General features: G+C 44.0%; 1 protein-coding gene across 1 annotated transcript; it reads right to left on the bottom strand.

The window, feature by feature from the left end:
* Positions 1 to 5,377: 5,377 nt before the first annotated feature.
* Positions 5,378 to 6,331, bottom strand: LOC124505805 (olfactory receptor 1444). The gene has a single exon (XM_047071842.1). The coding sequence runs from the start codon at positions 6,326 to 6,328 to the stop codon at positions 5,378 to 5,380; it is 951 nt and encodes a 316-aa protein (XP_046927798.1). The 5' UTR covers positions 6,329 to 6,331.
* Positions 6,332 to 14,495: the final 8,164 nt, after the last annotated feature.

The following is a 14,495-nucleotide window of genomic DNA, read 5'->3' on the forward strand; positions in this document are numbered from 1 at the left end:
CTGGGTATCTGAGTGGTGGAATCCTACAGAAGTTTTGCTATGAAACTGATTTCTCTGTAAGGACACAATGGCTCTCACAGGTCCAGGCTCTTCAACCGGTCAGACGGGAGCAAATCCTAATTGCCTGCAGAAGTAATGGACTGAGGAGCTGGTGGCCCATCTACTTGAAATCTGAGTGGTTTACTTTTCCTACAAGCTTCTGCCAACAGAAGTTCCTGCCATGTGCCATCCCATCTCTATTCCTGGGTTCAGGTGGGTCCCTGGTGGTCAAAAACTCCCCATTCAGCTCTGCTAATGATTTCGTTATCAGCAGCAATACTATTAGCAAGAGGGTAGCAACTCTAAAAATGCTCTCCTGTCCATTATCTACTTTGACCCTATGACATCTTTGAGGAAGATGTAGCCTGCTACTATCTCCACTTTGACATGGAAGGAATTGGCTCAGAGGTAAGTGACTTTGCCAGTTTCACAGCTAGTAAGTGGCAGGGTTTTGACCAGAAGCTAAATCTCCTATGTTGGAATTCTGGGCTCCTTCTACATCACCCCTTCAGAGCTTGGCTCAAGTTCCCCTTCCTCCAAGGAGTTTTCCTTGCTCACAGGATTCTGTCTCGTCTCTGAAGAGTTCTAATTATTCTTTTCCATACTACCCACTCGACAATGACCACAAATGCCTTGAATTGCCATCTACCTTGTAGTATGTGTCTTGCTTTACCTGCATGATTTGCAAGCTGCAACCATTTCCAAAGCAAGAATGGTGTTGTCTGTGGCCAGGTTCCTTCAGAGACCTCACACCATGCCTTTCGTGCAGCCTGTGCTCAGGGCCCAGTAAACATTGGCTGAGGCTGGCTCGCTCTGTGGGCTGTAGCATTCAAAGTGTCAACTCCAACTCTCAAAGCTGAAAACAAATGTGCTCTGATCCATTCGTGTTCCGTGGAGTATAGGAAAAATTCCTGCCAACAAAGTTATTGAATCCTGAGTCATTAATCTCAAAGCACATAGCACCAATGCCCATGTATGCAGGAAGATTTGCTTTGTTGGAGTAGGAATTATATCTTACCGTCTTACGTTTGTTTGTATTCTCCACAGTGCCTTTCCACACGGCAGGGACTTATCACGAAAGACTGTCTGTAAATGATTTATACATGAAATAAGTCCTTTGTTGAAACTTACTAAAATATAAGGTCACTTGTTCTTTCTCAGAGAATTGGGCAGGGAAGGCAAGACTCATGTTCAAATCTTGGCTCCTCTTATGAACAGTAGGCAGGTAAGCTAACTTCTCAAAGTTCTGGTGTCCTCAGCTGCAAAACTGAAGCACAAAAATCTACCTGGTGGTGAACAATGAAAGTTAAAGTGTAAAAATGTCTTCTGACACTTCAAAAACTTTATAGAATATAAAGGATGAATAAGTCTGGTAAGACTTGGTTCCCTATGAGTTGAAGCACGTTAAACTGTGGGAATCGGGGTTGTCAACTGTAAAATGAGAGGGTTGGTCTAGGTTATTTTTAAAGACTCTTTGAAGGCTAAAGAGTTATGACTTTGTAATATTAGCTTCAATGGTCAAAGACTCCTAATATTTTAATTTTCCTTTCCCCACACCTAAAACTAAACAAACCATCTAATATACAAAGGGAGCCTCATAGTTAGAATAACGCAATCATGAATCCTTTTCCAAAGGGGTAATGTATCCTGATATAAATAATCGTCTTGATTGATGTGTTTTCACTTTCTGTTTTTGGCCACTTCAAGAAGGGAAGTCTTCCCGTGCCTTTACTCTCCTGAGCTACAAGGCTTACTCAGTGCTTCCGCATTCATCAGACCATCCCCGCAGGGAGAGGGTGGGTGTTGTTAATAACCAAATGGGCATTTAGTCTCCGTTTGACGGATTTCCCATGTGGAAGTGAAAAGCTCCCCACAGGAATGTGGATTCTGTAAATTAATGTCTTGCTGGCGACAAGCTGTCTCCTTCTGAGTACCTTCTGGAAATGAATACTCATGTGATATCAGCTTGAAATGTGTGTGATGTGGAATTGGGAGCTTGGAACAAAGGAAATTAGGCAATGGATGGAAATAAAAGCTTGGACTTGGATGGGGTAGAGAGGGAGGGAGCTCAGAAGCCAAAAGCCGAGACCGGGGTAGGGGGGGCGTGCACCTGGACGGCTCAGTTGGTTAAGTGTCCAACTTCAGCTCAGGTCATGATCTCATAGTTTGTGGATTTGAGCCCCGTCGGGCTCTGTGCTGAAAGCCTGAAGCCTGCTTCAGATTCTGTATCTCTCTTTCTCTCTGCCCCTCCCCTGCTTGTGCTCTCTCTCTCAAAAAGAAACATTAAAAGAAAAAAAAAGAAGCCAGAAGCGGGGAGCACAGGATAGCCGGGTGACAGCTTGCACAGGAATGTGCTGCATCAAATATGCATTCATCATGCTTGGCACATCCACAGACTTTATCTCATGTCATCTGAACAATTGACCCTGCATGTTGGGTTCAAAGAGATTAAATGACTTTCTTGAGGTCATACACCTGATAAGAAGAGTAAGGATTTTTATCTAGCTCTTGTCCCTAGAACTGGTATTCCCTTATACCCATCTGCAGTCAACTGTAACTCTAGTTTGGGAAGGCTTCCACAGGCAAGAGAAATATATAGGCATTAGACCTCTCACTCATACTTTTCTGCCTAAATCGAGGTGTGGAAGGACAAGAAACACACCCAGAAATACATCTTACTGGGTACTGTAACAGCTATGATATGCAAACCTTAGAATTTGATTTTTCATAGAAGCCTAATGGCCCCTATGGTGAGGAGAGTTCTTGGTTGGGTTGAGGATAGAAAGGGGTTGAGAAGAAAATAAAGGAGAAGAGAAAAAGAAGAAGGGGAAAAGGGAGGTAGAAGAGGAACAGAAAGAAGAGAGGGGCACCTGGGTGGCTCAGTCAGTTAAGTGTCTGACTCTTGGTTTCAGCTCAGGTCATGATCTCACAATTCACAAGTTCAAGCCCTGTGTTGGGCTCCTCGCTGATGGTGCAGAGCCTGCCTGGGATTCTGTCTCTCCTTTTCTCTCTGCCCCACCTCTGCTCTCTCTCTGTCTCTTTTAAAAATAAATAAACTTGGGGCACCTGGGTGGCGCAGTCGGTTAAGCGTCCGACTTCAGCCAGGTCACGATCTCGCAGTCTGGGAGTTCGAGCCCCGCGTCAGGCTCTGGGCTGATGGCTCAGAGCCTGGAGCCTGTTTCCGATTCTGGGTCTCCCTCTCTCTCTGCCCCTCCCCCGTTCATGCTCTGTCTCTCTCTGTCCCAAAAATAAATAAACGTTGAAAAAAAAATTTTTTTTAAAAATAAATAAACTTAAAAAAAAAAAGAAAGAAGAGGAAAAGAACCCAATTATATTGATCGAATAGGAAAAGAAGCTGAGCTCAGACCAAAAGGCACTCAGATAACTCCTCCCAGACTCACTTCCCAATCTGGGCGCCCTTGAGCTCCGTGACTTCTGTAAGTCACCGAGAAGTGACCACTCCTATGTGAAGTGGATGTTGGCTTCTAAAGACTGTTCTCCTAGGTGTATTGCTCAGTAGGCCACTCTTCTGGGGGTGGAGGGGGGGGGTGGGTGGAGGACAGAGGAGGCAGGTCCAGGGAGTCAAGGTCTTGGATCCAGGAGAAGCTCCTGGTCTCTTCAGGTGGCCGTGTGCCAGGGGAAGTTTCTCCTAAAGGTCAACATCATTTCCAAAACTCCCTCTTTGCTCTTCTCTCCACCAGACCCACCATCGCCTCTCCTCAGTTAGAGGTTGCCCTGCGCAGAATGAGTTTGGTAATCTCAAAACGAATTTGACTTTCTAAGCTCCCTGCTTTAGCCCACCAAGATTTCTGGTGTTCACATTTAAAACAGAAATTCTTTTTTCATTGTTTTTGAGATGTTGATATCATGAAATATGTAGTGACTTAGACTAATTGTGGCTATAAACACCACCAAGCTGTTGATATGTGAGAAGTAAAACTAATCACCGCCTCCCACACACACATTTGCTGATACCATCCCACACACAAAATAAGACCCAAAGGTGGACTTGGGCTGTCCGTCACTGTGCCATTCACATTTAGGAGGTAGGTAAATTTCTACAGGCTTCTTTATTCTTGTAGCAGCTAATTAAAGAACATCGGAATGCAACAGGGATCCAGAGGTGAACTGAATTATTGAAAAAACAGAAGTCAACAGGGCCCAGAAAGCTATTATGTGTATTCATCATAGATTCACCGAACTTAAAGGTGCTAAAAATGCAAGCGTTTAATCCAGAAGACAAATCTCCTCTATCATAGCCCTTGGGGAAGAAAAATGCTTTTTCCTCCAAACCTTCCACAAGCTTTGGTAATTATGTTAGACAAAGGCCAAAAGCATAGAACAGAGTGCAAACTCTCTCAAGGAAGATATGTTTATTTGGGTTAAAGTTTAAACAGCTTATCTGAAACTGTTACATACAAAGGTGGCTCACTGGGGGTTTTTTGTTTTTTTTTGTTTTTTTACCAAAGCTGTCCCAACACATTAGCAGAAGGAGACTGAGAATACAGTGTGCTCCACCAATGAGTGAACAGGAATGTGTGTGTGGAGTGGGGGGGGGGGGGCGCGCGGGGTGCGGCTGGAAGGACTGACAGCTGGGGCATCTGACTCTGGGTCCAGTGCCCTGTCCTTTGAGTGAAAACTTTCTCCGAGGCATTATTAAAATTAATAAAAACATCCTTTGTCTGCAGTAGAAGCTTTAACTTTCAAACCCATGGACCAAAGATGAAAAGCATAATGCAGTGCATTTCGAATGATAAATATTCTACAACGAAGATATGATCCTGACACCAAATTTTAATAGCGAATGGACATTTCTTCTAATTAAAAATAAGGAAGGGGAAATCCAGTGCATTGAGTTTAGGCTTTGATCTTCTGCTTTGAATCACATCAAGAAACTAGTGCAAGAAGGGTTTAAATGTCCCATGTTGTTATTCACTAAATAGATTATCTCCCCAAGTGAGACATTTTAAAGTGCTGCTTTTGTGGGGCGCTTGGGTGGCTCAGTCGGTTAAGCATCTGACTTCAGCTCAGGTCATCATCTCACGGTTGGTGGGTTCGAGCCCCGAATCAGGCTCTGTGCTGACAGCTCAGAGCCTGGAGCCTGCTTCAGATTCCATGTCTCCCTCTCTCTCTGTTCCTCCCCCACTCGTGCTCTGTCTCCCTCTGTTTCAAAAGTAAATAAACATTAAAAAAATTTTTTTAAAGTGCTGCTTTTGTGATTTCCCCAAGTGGCAGGAGTAACCACTGTTGTTGGAGAAAAAAGAGCTGAAATTTGCCAAACCTCAGAGTTCAATGGCATCTAGGTCTGAGGGAAGGTTTATCCCCCCCAGTTACCTGTCTACTTCCTACTCACACTTAACGACGGAGGATAAAGTTGGTTGCGTATTTTCCAGAGAGCATTTTTTACCTCTTTGTTCCTAAGGCTGTAGATCAAGGGGTTCAGCATGGGAATCACCACCGAGTAAAACACAGAAGCAATTTTGTCCGTGTCCATTGACTCGCCGGAGCTGGGCTGTAAGTACATGAAGATGATGGTTCCATAGAAGATGGTGACAGCAGTGAGGTGGGAGGCACAGGTAGAGAAGGCTTTCTTCCGTCCTTCCGCAGAACGCATCCTTTGAATGGCGATGTATATGAAGAAGTAAGAGATGAGGATGACCAGGAGGGTGAAGAAGACGTTGAAGCCCACGACACAGAAGACGGCCAAGCTGCTGATGCGAGTGTCAGAACACGAGAGAGTTAAGAGTGGCGGAATGTCGCAGAAGAAATGATTTACTTCGTGAGAGCCACAGAATGAGAGTCTAAAGGTGTTTGCCGTGTGAATGGAGGCATTGAGGAAGCCACAGACATAGGAGCCAGCAGTCAGGAGGGCACACACACCTGCCGTCATGGTGGTGGAGTAATGGAGTGGCCTACACACAGCTGCATGGCGGTCGTAGGCCATGGAGGCCAGGAGGTAGCACTCGACAGTGGCAAAACCCACGAAGAAGAAGAACTGAGCAGCACATCCATTGTAGGTGATGACTTTGCTCCCTGAATGCAGTGCGGCCACCATCTTAGGAGCTACCGCTGACGAGTAGCCCAGGTCTACGAAGGAGAGGTTACTGAGGAAAAAATACATTGGAGTGTGGAGGTGGGGGTCTGCGCGGATGATTGCCATCATCCCCCCATTCCCAACCAGAGTGATGAGGTAGATGAATAAAAATACCAGGAGGAGGGGGACCTGAAGATGAGGGTCATCTGTTAATCCCAAGAGGATGAACTCTGTTGCTTCTGTGCCATTCTCCATAAGGGCCAACTTGAATTTCATCTGGTGATTAAGGAAGAGGCGATGAAAATGAGAAGAAAGGATAGGAGAGAGGATGGGATGGTATAAAACTAGTAAACTGGGGCGCCTGGGTGGCTCAGTCGGTTGAGCGTCCGAGGATCTCACGGTCCGTGAGTTCGAGCCCCACGTCGGGCTCTGTGCTGACAGCTCAGAGCCTGGAGCCCGCTTCGGATTCTGTGTCTCCCTCTCTCTCTGCCCCTCCCCTGATCATGCTCTGTCTCTCCCTGTCTCAAAAATAAATAAAAACATTAAAAAAAATTTAAAAAAAATTAAAATAGTAAACTAATATGTGTTGAGAATGGATGAGGTGTAAGGCACATGCAGGACCCTTCCATCGTATGATAGCATTTAATCCTATGAGGTAGGTGCTACTATACCCATTTTACAGAAAGTTAAGGCTAGAAGAGTTTAATATCAACCCAAATAACCCAATTTCAGAATCAAAGGTCACACCTTTATATTTCTGAACCTGAAGTCCCATACACTCAGAGCTTGAATTGTTCTACCTGTTTATATCGTATAAAACAAGTTCTGTAACACAGTAACACAGTTTTAAGATCTTATTTAAAATCTCTTTTTAAAAATAAAAAAGAGTCGGGGTGCCTGGGTGGCTCAGTCGGTTAGGCGGCCGACTTGGGCTCAGGTCATGACTCGCGGTCCGTGAGTTCGAGCCCCGCGTCGGGCTCTGTGCTGACAGCTCGGAGCCTGGAGCCTGTTTCAGATTCTGTGTCTCCCTCTCTCTGACCCTCCCCTGTTCATGCTGTCTCTCCCTGTCTCAAAAATAAATAAAACGTTAAAAAATTTTTTTTAAATTAAAAAGAGAACAGTATGAAGTAAAAAGTCTAAATCCCTCATATCTTGACTTCTTATTCCACTCCCAAGAATACAGACGCCATGGAGATTTCTTAACATTGTCTGTGCACATATGATGGAAGTATGGAAGTAATGGAAGTAATCGCAGAAATCAGAATAATGGCTTACTCTATGCTAGGCATTACTCATAGTTAACTCATTTAGTCCTCACACCAACTCTTTGGGTTTGACCCTGTTATTTTCCTCCTTTTACACAAGGAGAAACTGCCGAATGACAACCCCAGTCCCTCATTTCCCCTTTTTCACCTTTATGAACAATGCTCCACGATAGAGCATTTCGCCCTCTTTCTTAGATTAGCTCCAGCTGGCAGTATATCTCATGCTTGGTCTCCCTTTTCTGGCTACTATCTGCTCCTAAAATCCAGTAGCTTTTAGATGGGATTGGACAGCAATAATAATAATGATAGTAACTACGGTCCAAAGTCACAAAACTAGTGAGTGTTGGAAACAGAATGAAAAACCTGGCCTGTCTGATGTTAAGTCCAGAGGTCTTAACTACAACCCTTAGTGTCTTTATGAGTTTATTCTTCCACAGTAATTCAATTGACATTTACGCATTTCCATGGAAATGCAGATGTCTTCACCTCCCTTCAGAAACCTCTGTTATTGATCCGGGTTACAATCCAGTCCTCCAGGTCTCGGCTCTCAGGCTTGATTAGCACACAATTACTTGGGCAGCCACCCAGCTCCACAAGTAGCCGTAAGCCTCTTGAGACCCTTGTCCTCATCGCCTCTGGCCCACCCAGCCTGCCAAGGCCCCTTGGCATACATAAACAAATATCTGATGAAAGGAAATCATCAGCAAAGTCTTCAAAGATTTTTCACGCTATCTAACTCCGCAACACACAGCTTGCTGTTCCGTCTAGCTGGACCCATGTTTCCTGCCAGAATATTAGCTCAGACCCGTGCTGTGAACAATGTGCAGAAATAACAGGCAAATGGAGCCGGCAGACCTGGCGAAGGGCTTGTGTCTTGATTCCGGTGCACGGTCTCTTTTTCCTGTTGTTCCCCCTCAGCCTGAAGTGTTTCCGGGCTTTCCCTACCCCTGGAAGCCGAGCAGAGGAGGAGCTCAGACAAGGGAGAGAAAACCAAGCGTGGAAGGAGAGGAAGGGCGAAACGAGGGATGAGGAGGGGAAAACGCCTCAGCTCTGCTTGACCTTGGCTTACCTTGGAAAGTGGCTGCAGTCTTCAGCTTGAGGAGCCTTTATTTTATTTATTTTAATTTATTTTTTAGTAGAGTTAATACACAATGTTACATTCGTTTCAGGTGTGCCACACAGCGATTCAACAATTCTATGCATCATGCTATGCTCACCACCAGGAGCCTTTTTTCCACCAACAAACAAGGAGACAGCCCAGCCTGTCCTGTTTGGGCGAGTGTTACACACGCCAGTGCTGTGCAGCAGGTGAAATGCTGTTGCACAGGATCCACTCCTTGCTCTGCCGTGTGTCCCCTTTATAAACAATGTTCCAGTGAACACCCCTGCACACGGCTCCTCATGACTTTCTTGTTCTTTAGGATAAATCCTAGAGTTGTATATTTTTCATCTGCTTTTGCTTATTGATGGATTCCCATCCAGTAATGTACCAGCTAACTTTCCAACCAGTAGCACTTTCCACTATATTCATCCAAAAAAATCTGTGATTGTTTTTTTCCTTTTGACTTTTGCCATGTGCTTCCTCTCTAGAATTCAGCGATCATAATATCCTATAATCTGGAATGGGCAATTTCTCGATCTTGTATGTTAAAAACTGAGGTATGTGGTGCCCCCTCGAGATCACACAGTAACTTGATTGCAATATCTATGCAATGCTCCAGAGCAGGATTTCTCAGCCTCTGTGCTATTGACATTATGGGCTGAACAGTTCTTTGGTTGCAGGTGGGAGGAGGGGGCAAGGAGCAGGCTGTCCTGTGAAGTGTAGGATGTTGAGCAGTATCTCTGGCCTCTACCCACTAGATGCCAGTAACACACCCCCTTCCCCAGTTGTGACAACCAACAATGCCTCCAGACACTCCCAAATGTCCCACATGTTCCCTGGAGGGCGGGGGGGGGGGGGTGGGGGTGGGGCAACACTGTCCCCAGTTGAGAACCAGTCTTCTAGAGTTTATAAAACTCTTTTTGTGTTCATGTCTTCATTTAATTACAATTCCATCAGTCATGTATATTATTCATCTTATAATATACGTTATATAATATATATATATAATATACCTATATAATGTTTAATATAACCATATTCATGTACAGGTATATACATGAAGAAACTAAGACTTAGAGACATAAAGTAATTAGTTCAAGGTTGGGAGATCCAGCCAAATATTGCTGCTCATTGGTGGGGGCATGGGGGAGAGCAGGAAGGGAAAACTGCTTACCAAGTACTGGGATCCTTTGACTAACAAGGTACTCCTCTCTCATAAACCAACCTCTGCCCCCAACCCACGAGAGGACAAACAACCTGGAAAAACTCTAAGAATGAAAGGCAGCTGACTCAGTGTGGATGCTGAATTCTGTTCCAAAGCACCTTCTGAAAACGTTTGCTTGATCAATGTCCTTGGTTAGAACTGACCACTCAATTATATCCACCCAAGCTATAGGTATAATTTCTACCAGTTATCACATGCTCCTTATACTGAACTGCCCCAGAATGCCATCTTCATATGTTAGCAATTAATATTCAAGGCATTTTCTATGTTCTCATGATGGACAACTCTTTCCATTCTGCATTGCAGTCACTGTTGACAAATGTGTCTGAATCCGCAGCAGCCAAGAGAAATCTGGAAGCGTCTTTTGCCCAGAGCACTCCCTGAAGGGTTGCAAGGCCTGAATCCAAAGCCCATCGCTGCTCCTGCCATTGTATTTCTTACCCAAGCCCTGAAAGGTCTAAAATAAATATCAGAAGGGTCCTTGCAAGAATAAAGACATTTTTAAATATTTGAAGGTAATATAGAATAGACCACTTCATTTAATAAATAATGAATAAGGAAGTGTGCTGAAAACTGAAAAACATTCAAACTTAAAGAATTTTAGGAGCTTAAACCACCAAGATAGATAGTCTGGAAATCAAAGTTTCATCACAATTGTTTCTAAAGGGGTTTGAAGACTCACCCCTGGCCATCACACCCCATTTGGGGAGTTTCAAAGAAGATTCTCAATGGAAAATTACTAGACTGGATTTCATAAAGAAAGAGATAAAGTCTGTCACGGTTTTCTGTATCATTATTCACCGCCTAGGCGGGTGCCAGGCACATGGTACAATATTACTTATTTATATTTGTTGAATGAATGAGCAGACTAGAAGCACAACAATTGAGTTAGAATAATAGTTTTTAATGCTTACTAGCTGTGCAACTGGAAGCAAGTCAACTTCCCTCTATCAGTAGAGGATTAAGTAAGATAAGATGTGGAAAAATCCAGCCACTCTGTGGTCTGTGGTGGGTGCTCAATACAACCTAATTTATTTCTTTTTCTATTAAGCTATTGGTCGATCATCTGAACATGGCTGCTGGGTTTTATTAACACCAGTTGGTATCAGTATCCTATCTGGCAATGACTATGTCAGTTTCTATTTAAGAAAGGTGAGCCAAAATTACCTATGGGAGGCTCACTGTGTTTCCATTTTTTATGAGATGTGGCAGAGGAGAATGAAGAAAATAGACTTCAGAGTCATGTTTTATACCATTTCTGAGCCCCTTTCTCCTAGACAGACCCATTATTTTCACCCACAGTGTGAAGAACAGTGTTTTGGAAAAGGTCAGGGAAAATATACCTGGTTCCTGGGGAATTATGAGATCTCAATTCAGAACTGCCTTCAACTACCAGACTTTTTGAGTCTGAAAAAGAAAAGCAAAGCTGTTTAGTCCAGGAGAACCTCAGACTTCAAATAGTAAAAGATTTCCTCAGGCTGTGTAGCAAAAGTGTAAAGCCAGTTCGGCTACTTTTATAGTTTGTTTCAGAGCCCAAGTGAGTCATACCAAAGTGGGAGGGGGCTGGGGCCAGCCAGGAACTGGTAGTCATACAGATTTGGGATCCTCTGGAGGGACATACCCTAAGGTCTCAATCGCAACTCGGGGCTCAGTGTCAAGCAAACAGGCAATCAAAACACCACTTTTTCCCGAGGGAATGAAACATTGAGGGGATACTGAAGAGGTTTTAGGCCCAGGGGGAGCCCCAGTTCTACAAGCACAGGTTAAAATGATCTCAAGTTCCATCAAAAATGTCTTCAAAGGAGATGGAAGGTCCAAATGTCCCTCCTCAGCCCACAGATTTCTTACGAGTACTGAGATTTGGCTCTTTCTCTACTAAATGGGGAGAAGTTTTTAAATGCCAAATACAGATGATAAACATCAGAATCTCCATTTTCCCTAAACTCAGCTCAGACTGAAGAACCCCAAGTTCCAGGGAGTTTTGGGGATCAAAACACTTTCAGGAAAATTTTTCCCCCGATCGATCTGGTTTCAAATGAGCTTTAACATGGAGCTTATAGAAAGGGCAGAATTCTATTTCAGCCTCTACTGAATTGTCAGATAGTGGGTGCTTCCTATGGTTCAGGCCCTTGTTTAAGTACGTGTGTGTTATTTCACTTAAAGTTCACACAACTCTACAAGAAATGTATTACCTTTCCAATTTTATAGATGTGAAAACTTCACTGTATACCTGGCACCTAGATCTTGGCTTCAATAGAAGGAACCAGGGCTCCTTGGAGAAATGATTGGTTTGAGAATGAGAACAGGGGATATAGCAGACAAACACTGAGCATCTTATAGTTCCAGAAAGTGGGGACGTGCTTGTCCATCGGACTCAAAGTCCATGTACTTTTACACAAAGCTGTACTGCTCCTTTGGGAGTCAATGTGGAAGAGTGAGGATGTTCTCAGAATCTAGAAAAGCGTCCTATTTCTCATAAGGTTTCACAAATGCGTGTTCCAGTAAAGTCGGCTACATGGGTGAAGCCTACTTACTTAATTTTTTTTCATGCAAATGTTTTCATGGAAAAATTTCCAGTTAGAATAAATTTAGAAATTGTTGATAGAAAAAGAAGTAAGAAGGGGCCAAGTAGGTGGCAAGGTTAGGTCAAATGAGGCCAAGGAGTTTTTGCACCACTCTTGGAATTTCATAGCATCAAATCTCCTGACCCACACACTCAACTCTGAAGGCTAGGCATCCTCTGCATTATTTTATTTGATCAATACAGCAGCCAAGGGGAAAATGGAGAGAACAAGAGGGAGAGAATAAGAGAGAGAGATGAAAAAAGAAAGAGAAGAGAGAAGAGCAAGAAGAAAGAGAAGGAGAGGAAGAATAAGGAGGAGAATGAGGAGAAGGAGAAGCAGGAGGCAGAAGAGGTGAAGAAGGCAGAGAAGGAGAAGAAGGAGGAGGAGACAGAGAAGTAGGAGGAGGTGAAGGAGGAGGAGGAGGAGGGAGGGGGAAAAGAAGGGGAAGAAGAAAATGAAGAGAATAGGAAGAAGGCAGAGAAAACTTCACCTGTAGGATCAACACTAACTATTGAGACCATCTAGCCAAAACACCTGGCTCTATAAAATAATTTAGTAGTCTCCTTTACCAGTGCTTAATAGTCTAAAAAATTACACAGCTGAAAACAAAGACTATTTACATGGTAAAACGGAATGGTCCCAGGTTGTGATGAGCGAGAATGTGCTGCTTACTGAATGAATAACTCAGATAAATTATGAATCTCTGAGTCTCATCAGTTTCTCACAGCACTGAATGTGTCTTCCTCCTTTTCCCTCAAGAAGGCTCTTAATTCCCCGGGGAACACTTCTGCCTTAACTTCTCTGGCTCCTTCAACAGTTGGTCTCCCCATAAGATTAAATAGTGGCTTCCCATTCAAATAGTTATCCCTGGGGGCTTCAGAAAAATGAGGGGCAAGACAGGGGCCAATTCTGACTTGGGGGCTAGTTCAAGCCCAGTGGTGTCTCTATCCATCTTTGAGTTAATGCTGCCACCTTGAGGCCATTTCAAGCTTTTCATATGATGAGCCATTCCCAGCGGTGCTGACTGGGAAGGAGAGCCAGTCTTCATTAAGTTCATGGAGGAAACATGCTTGGGACTTACAGGCAGAATCCAAAAGCTACTCATCTGTCTAAAAAGTTAATTTCACGGACACATTATACGTCAGCACGTTGTACGAACTAAGAGATCACTGAGTGTTATGGTACCACAAGACACCATAGCACAGAGCACGTGCATGGGTTCAAAGCCCAGCTCTCCTCACCAGTGCCTAGAAGACTCATAAAGCCAGCCTGTCCATTCCTCGCTTTCTCATTACAGGATTGGTGTAAGAATTAATTAAGTTAATGGATGTAAAGTACTTAGAATACTAAGCACCATATAAATGTGTGCCATTTTGTAAATATCTAATTTCCTCAAGGAATAAACAGACTCTTAGAGGTGAAGCAATCTGCCTAAATCCACGCCGCTGATTAGCAGCATAATTGAAACCCATGGCTCTGAGATTCCATGCTTGTTTCTATGCATTGATTTCCCCAGAATTTCCTGAGCTTCTGTTGACTCCTCAGCACCCCCACCCAGGTACTTGCATTCTCTGAGGATGACATCTTTCTCTCCTTTGCTAAGAACGAGGCCATCTAATGTTAACTCTTCCTCAGCCCATCCAGTCTGCTTCCTCCTTCTTATCTCAGAACTTCCCTCCTCTTTTCTCAGCTTGCCCTTCAGTTCCATTACTGTGGATCCTATCTCGACTTTTGTGAGATCTTACTGTAGGAATTACTGCCCATCCCTTACACCCTCCCTTACTCACTCCTACCCCCATTTGTCCACAAACACGCCTAAGTTACCCATCCCTTCTCCCAAAACTCTCAAAAGGTTTTCTCTCACAACCACCCCCCACCCCCTGCACCTGACTCTTGATTTCAGCTCAGGTCATGATCTCAGGGTGGTGAGTTCAAGCCCCTCCTGGGGATCTGCTCTGGCAGAGTGGAGCCTGCTTGGGATTCTCTCTCTGCCCCTCCCCCTGCTTGCACTCTCTCAAAATAAATAAATAAACTTTTTTTTTAAAGGCTTTATCCCACCCCAACACCCTTGTGCTATCCCAGTGCCTCTACCATCAAAATTATCAAGGGCGGTCGACCTCATCTTTCACCCTATCCTCATTCCACTGCGCTGGAGCCTCATCTCTTTCCATCCTACCCCCAACCCCCTTCCACTGAAACAATATTCTTTTTTTTTCAAGTTTATTTATTTATTTTGAAAGAGAGCGTGCACACACACCAGCAGGGG

The sequence above is a fragment of the Lynx rufus genome, unplaced genomic scaffold (genome assembly GCF_022079265.1).
Source record: "Lynx rufus isolate CCGP_SWC_20201006 ecotype Redwood Valley unplaced genomic scaffold, mLynRuf1.p SCAF_9, whole genome shotgun sequence".
Lineage (NCBI taxonomy): Eukaryota > Metazoa > Chordata > Mammalia > Carnivora > Felidae > Lynx > Lynx rufus.

Excerpts from the sequence above, each read along its gene's own strand:
- LOC124505805 (XM_047071842.1), bottom strand. The coding sequence starts at position 6,328 with ATGGAGAATGGCACAGAAGCAACAGAGTTCATCCTCTTGGGATTAACA.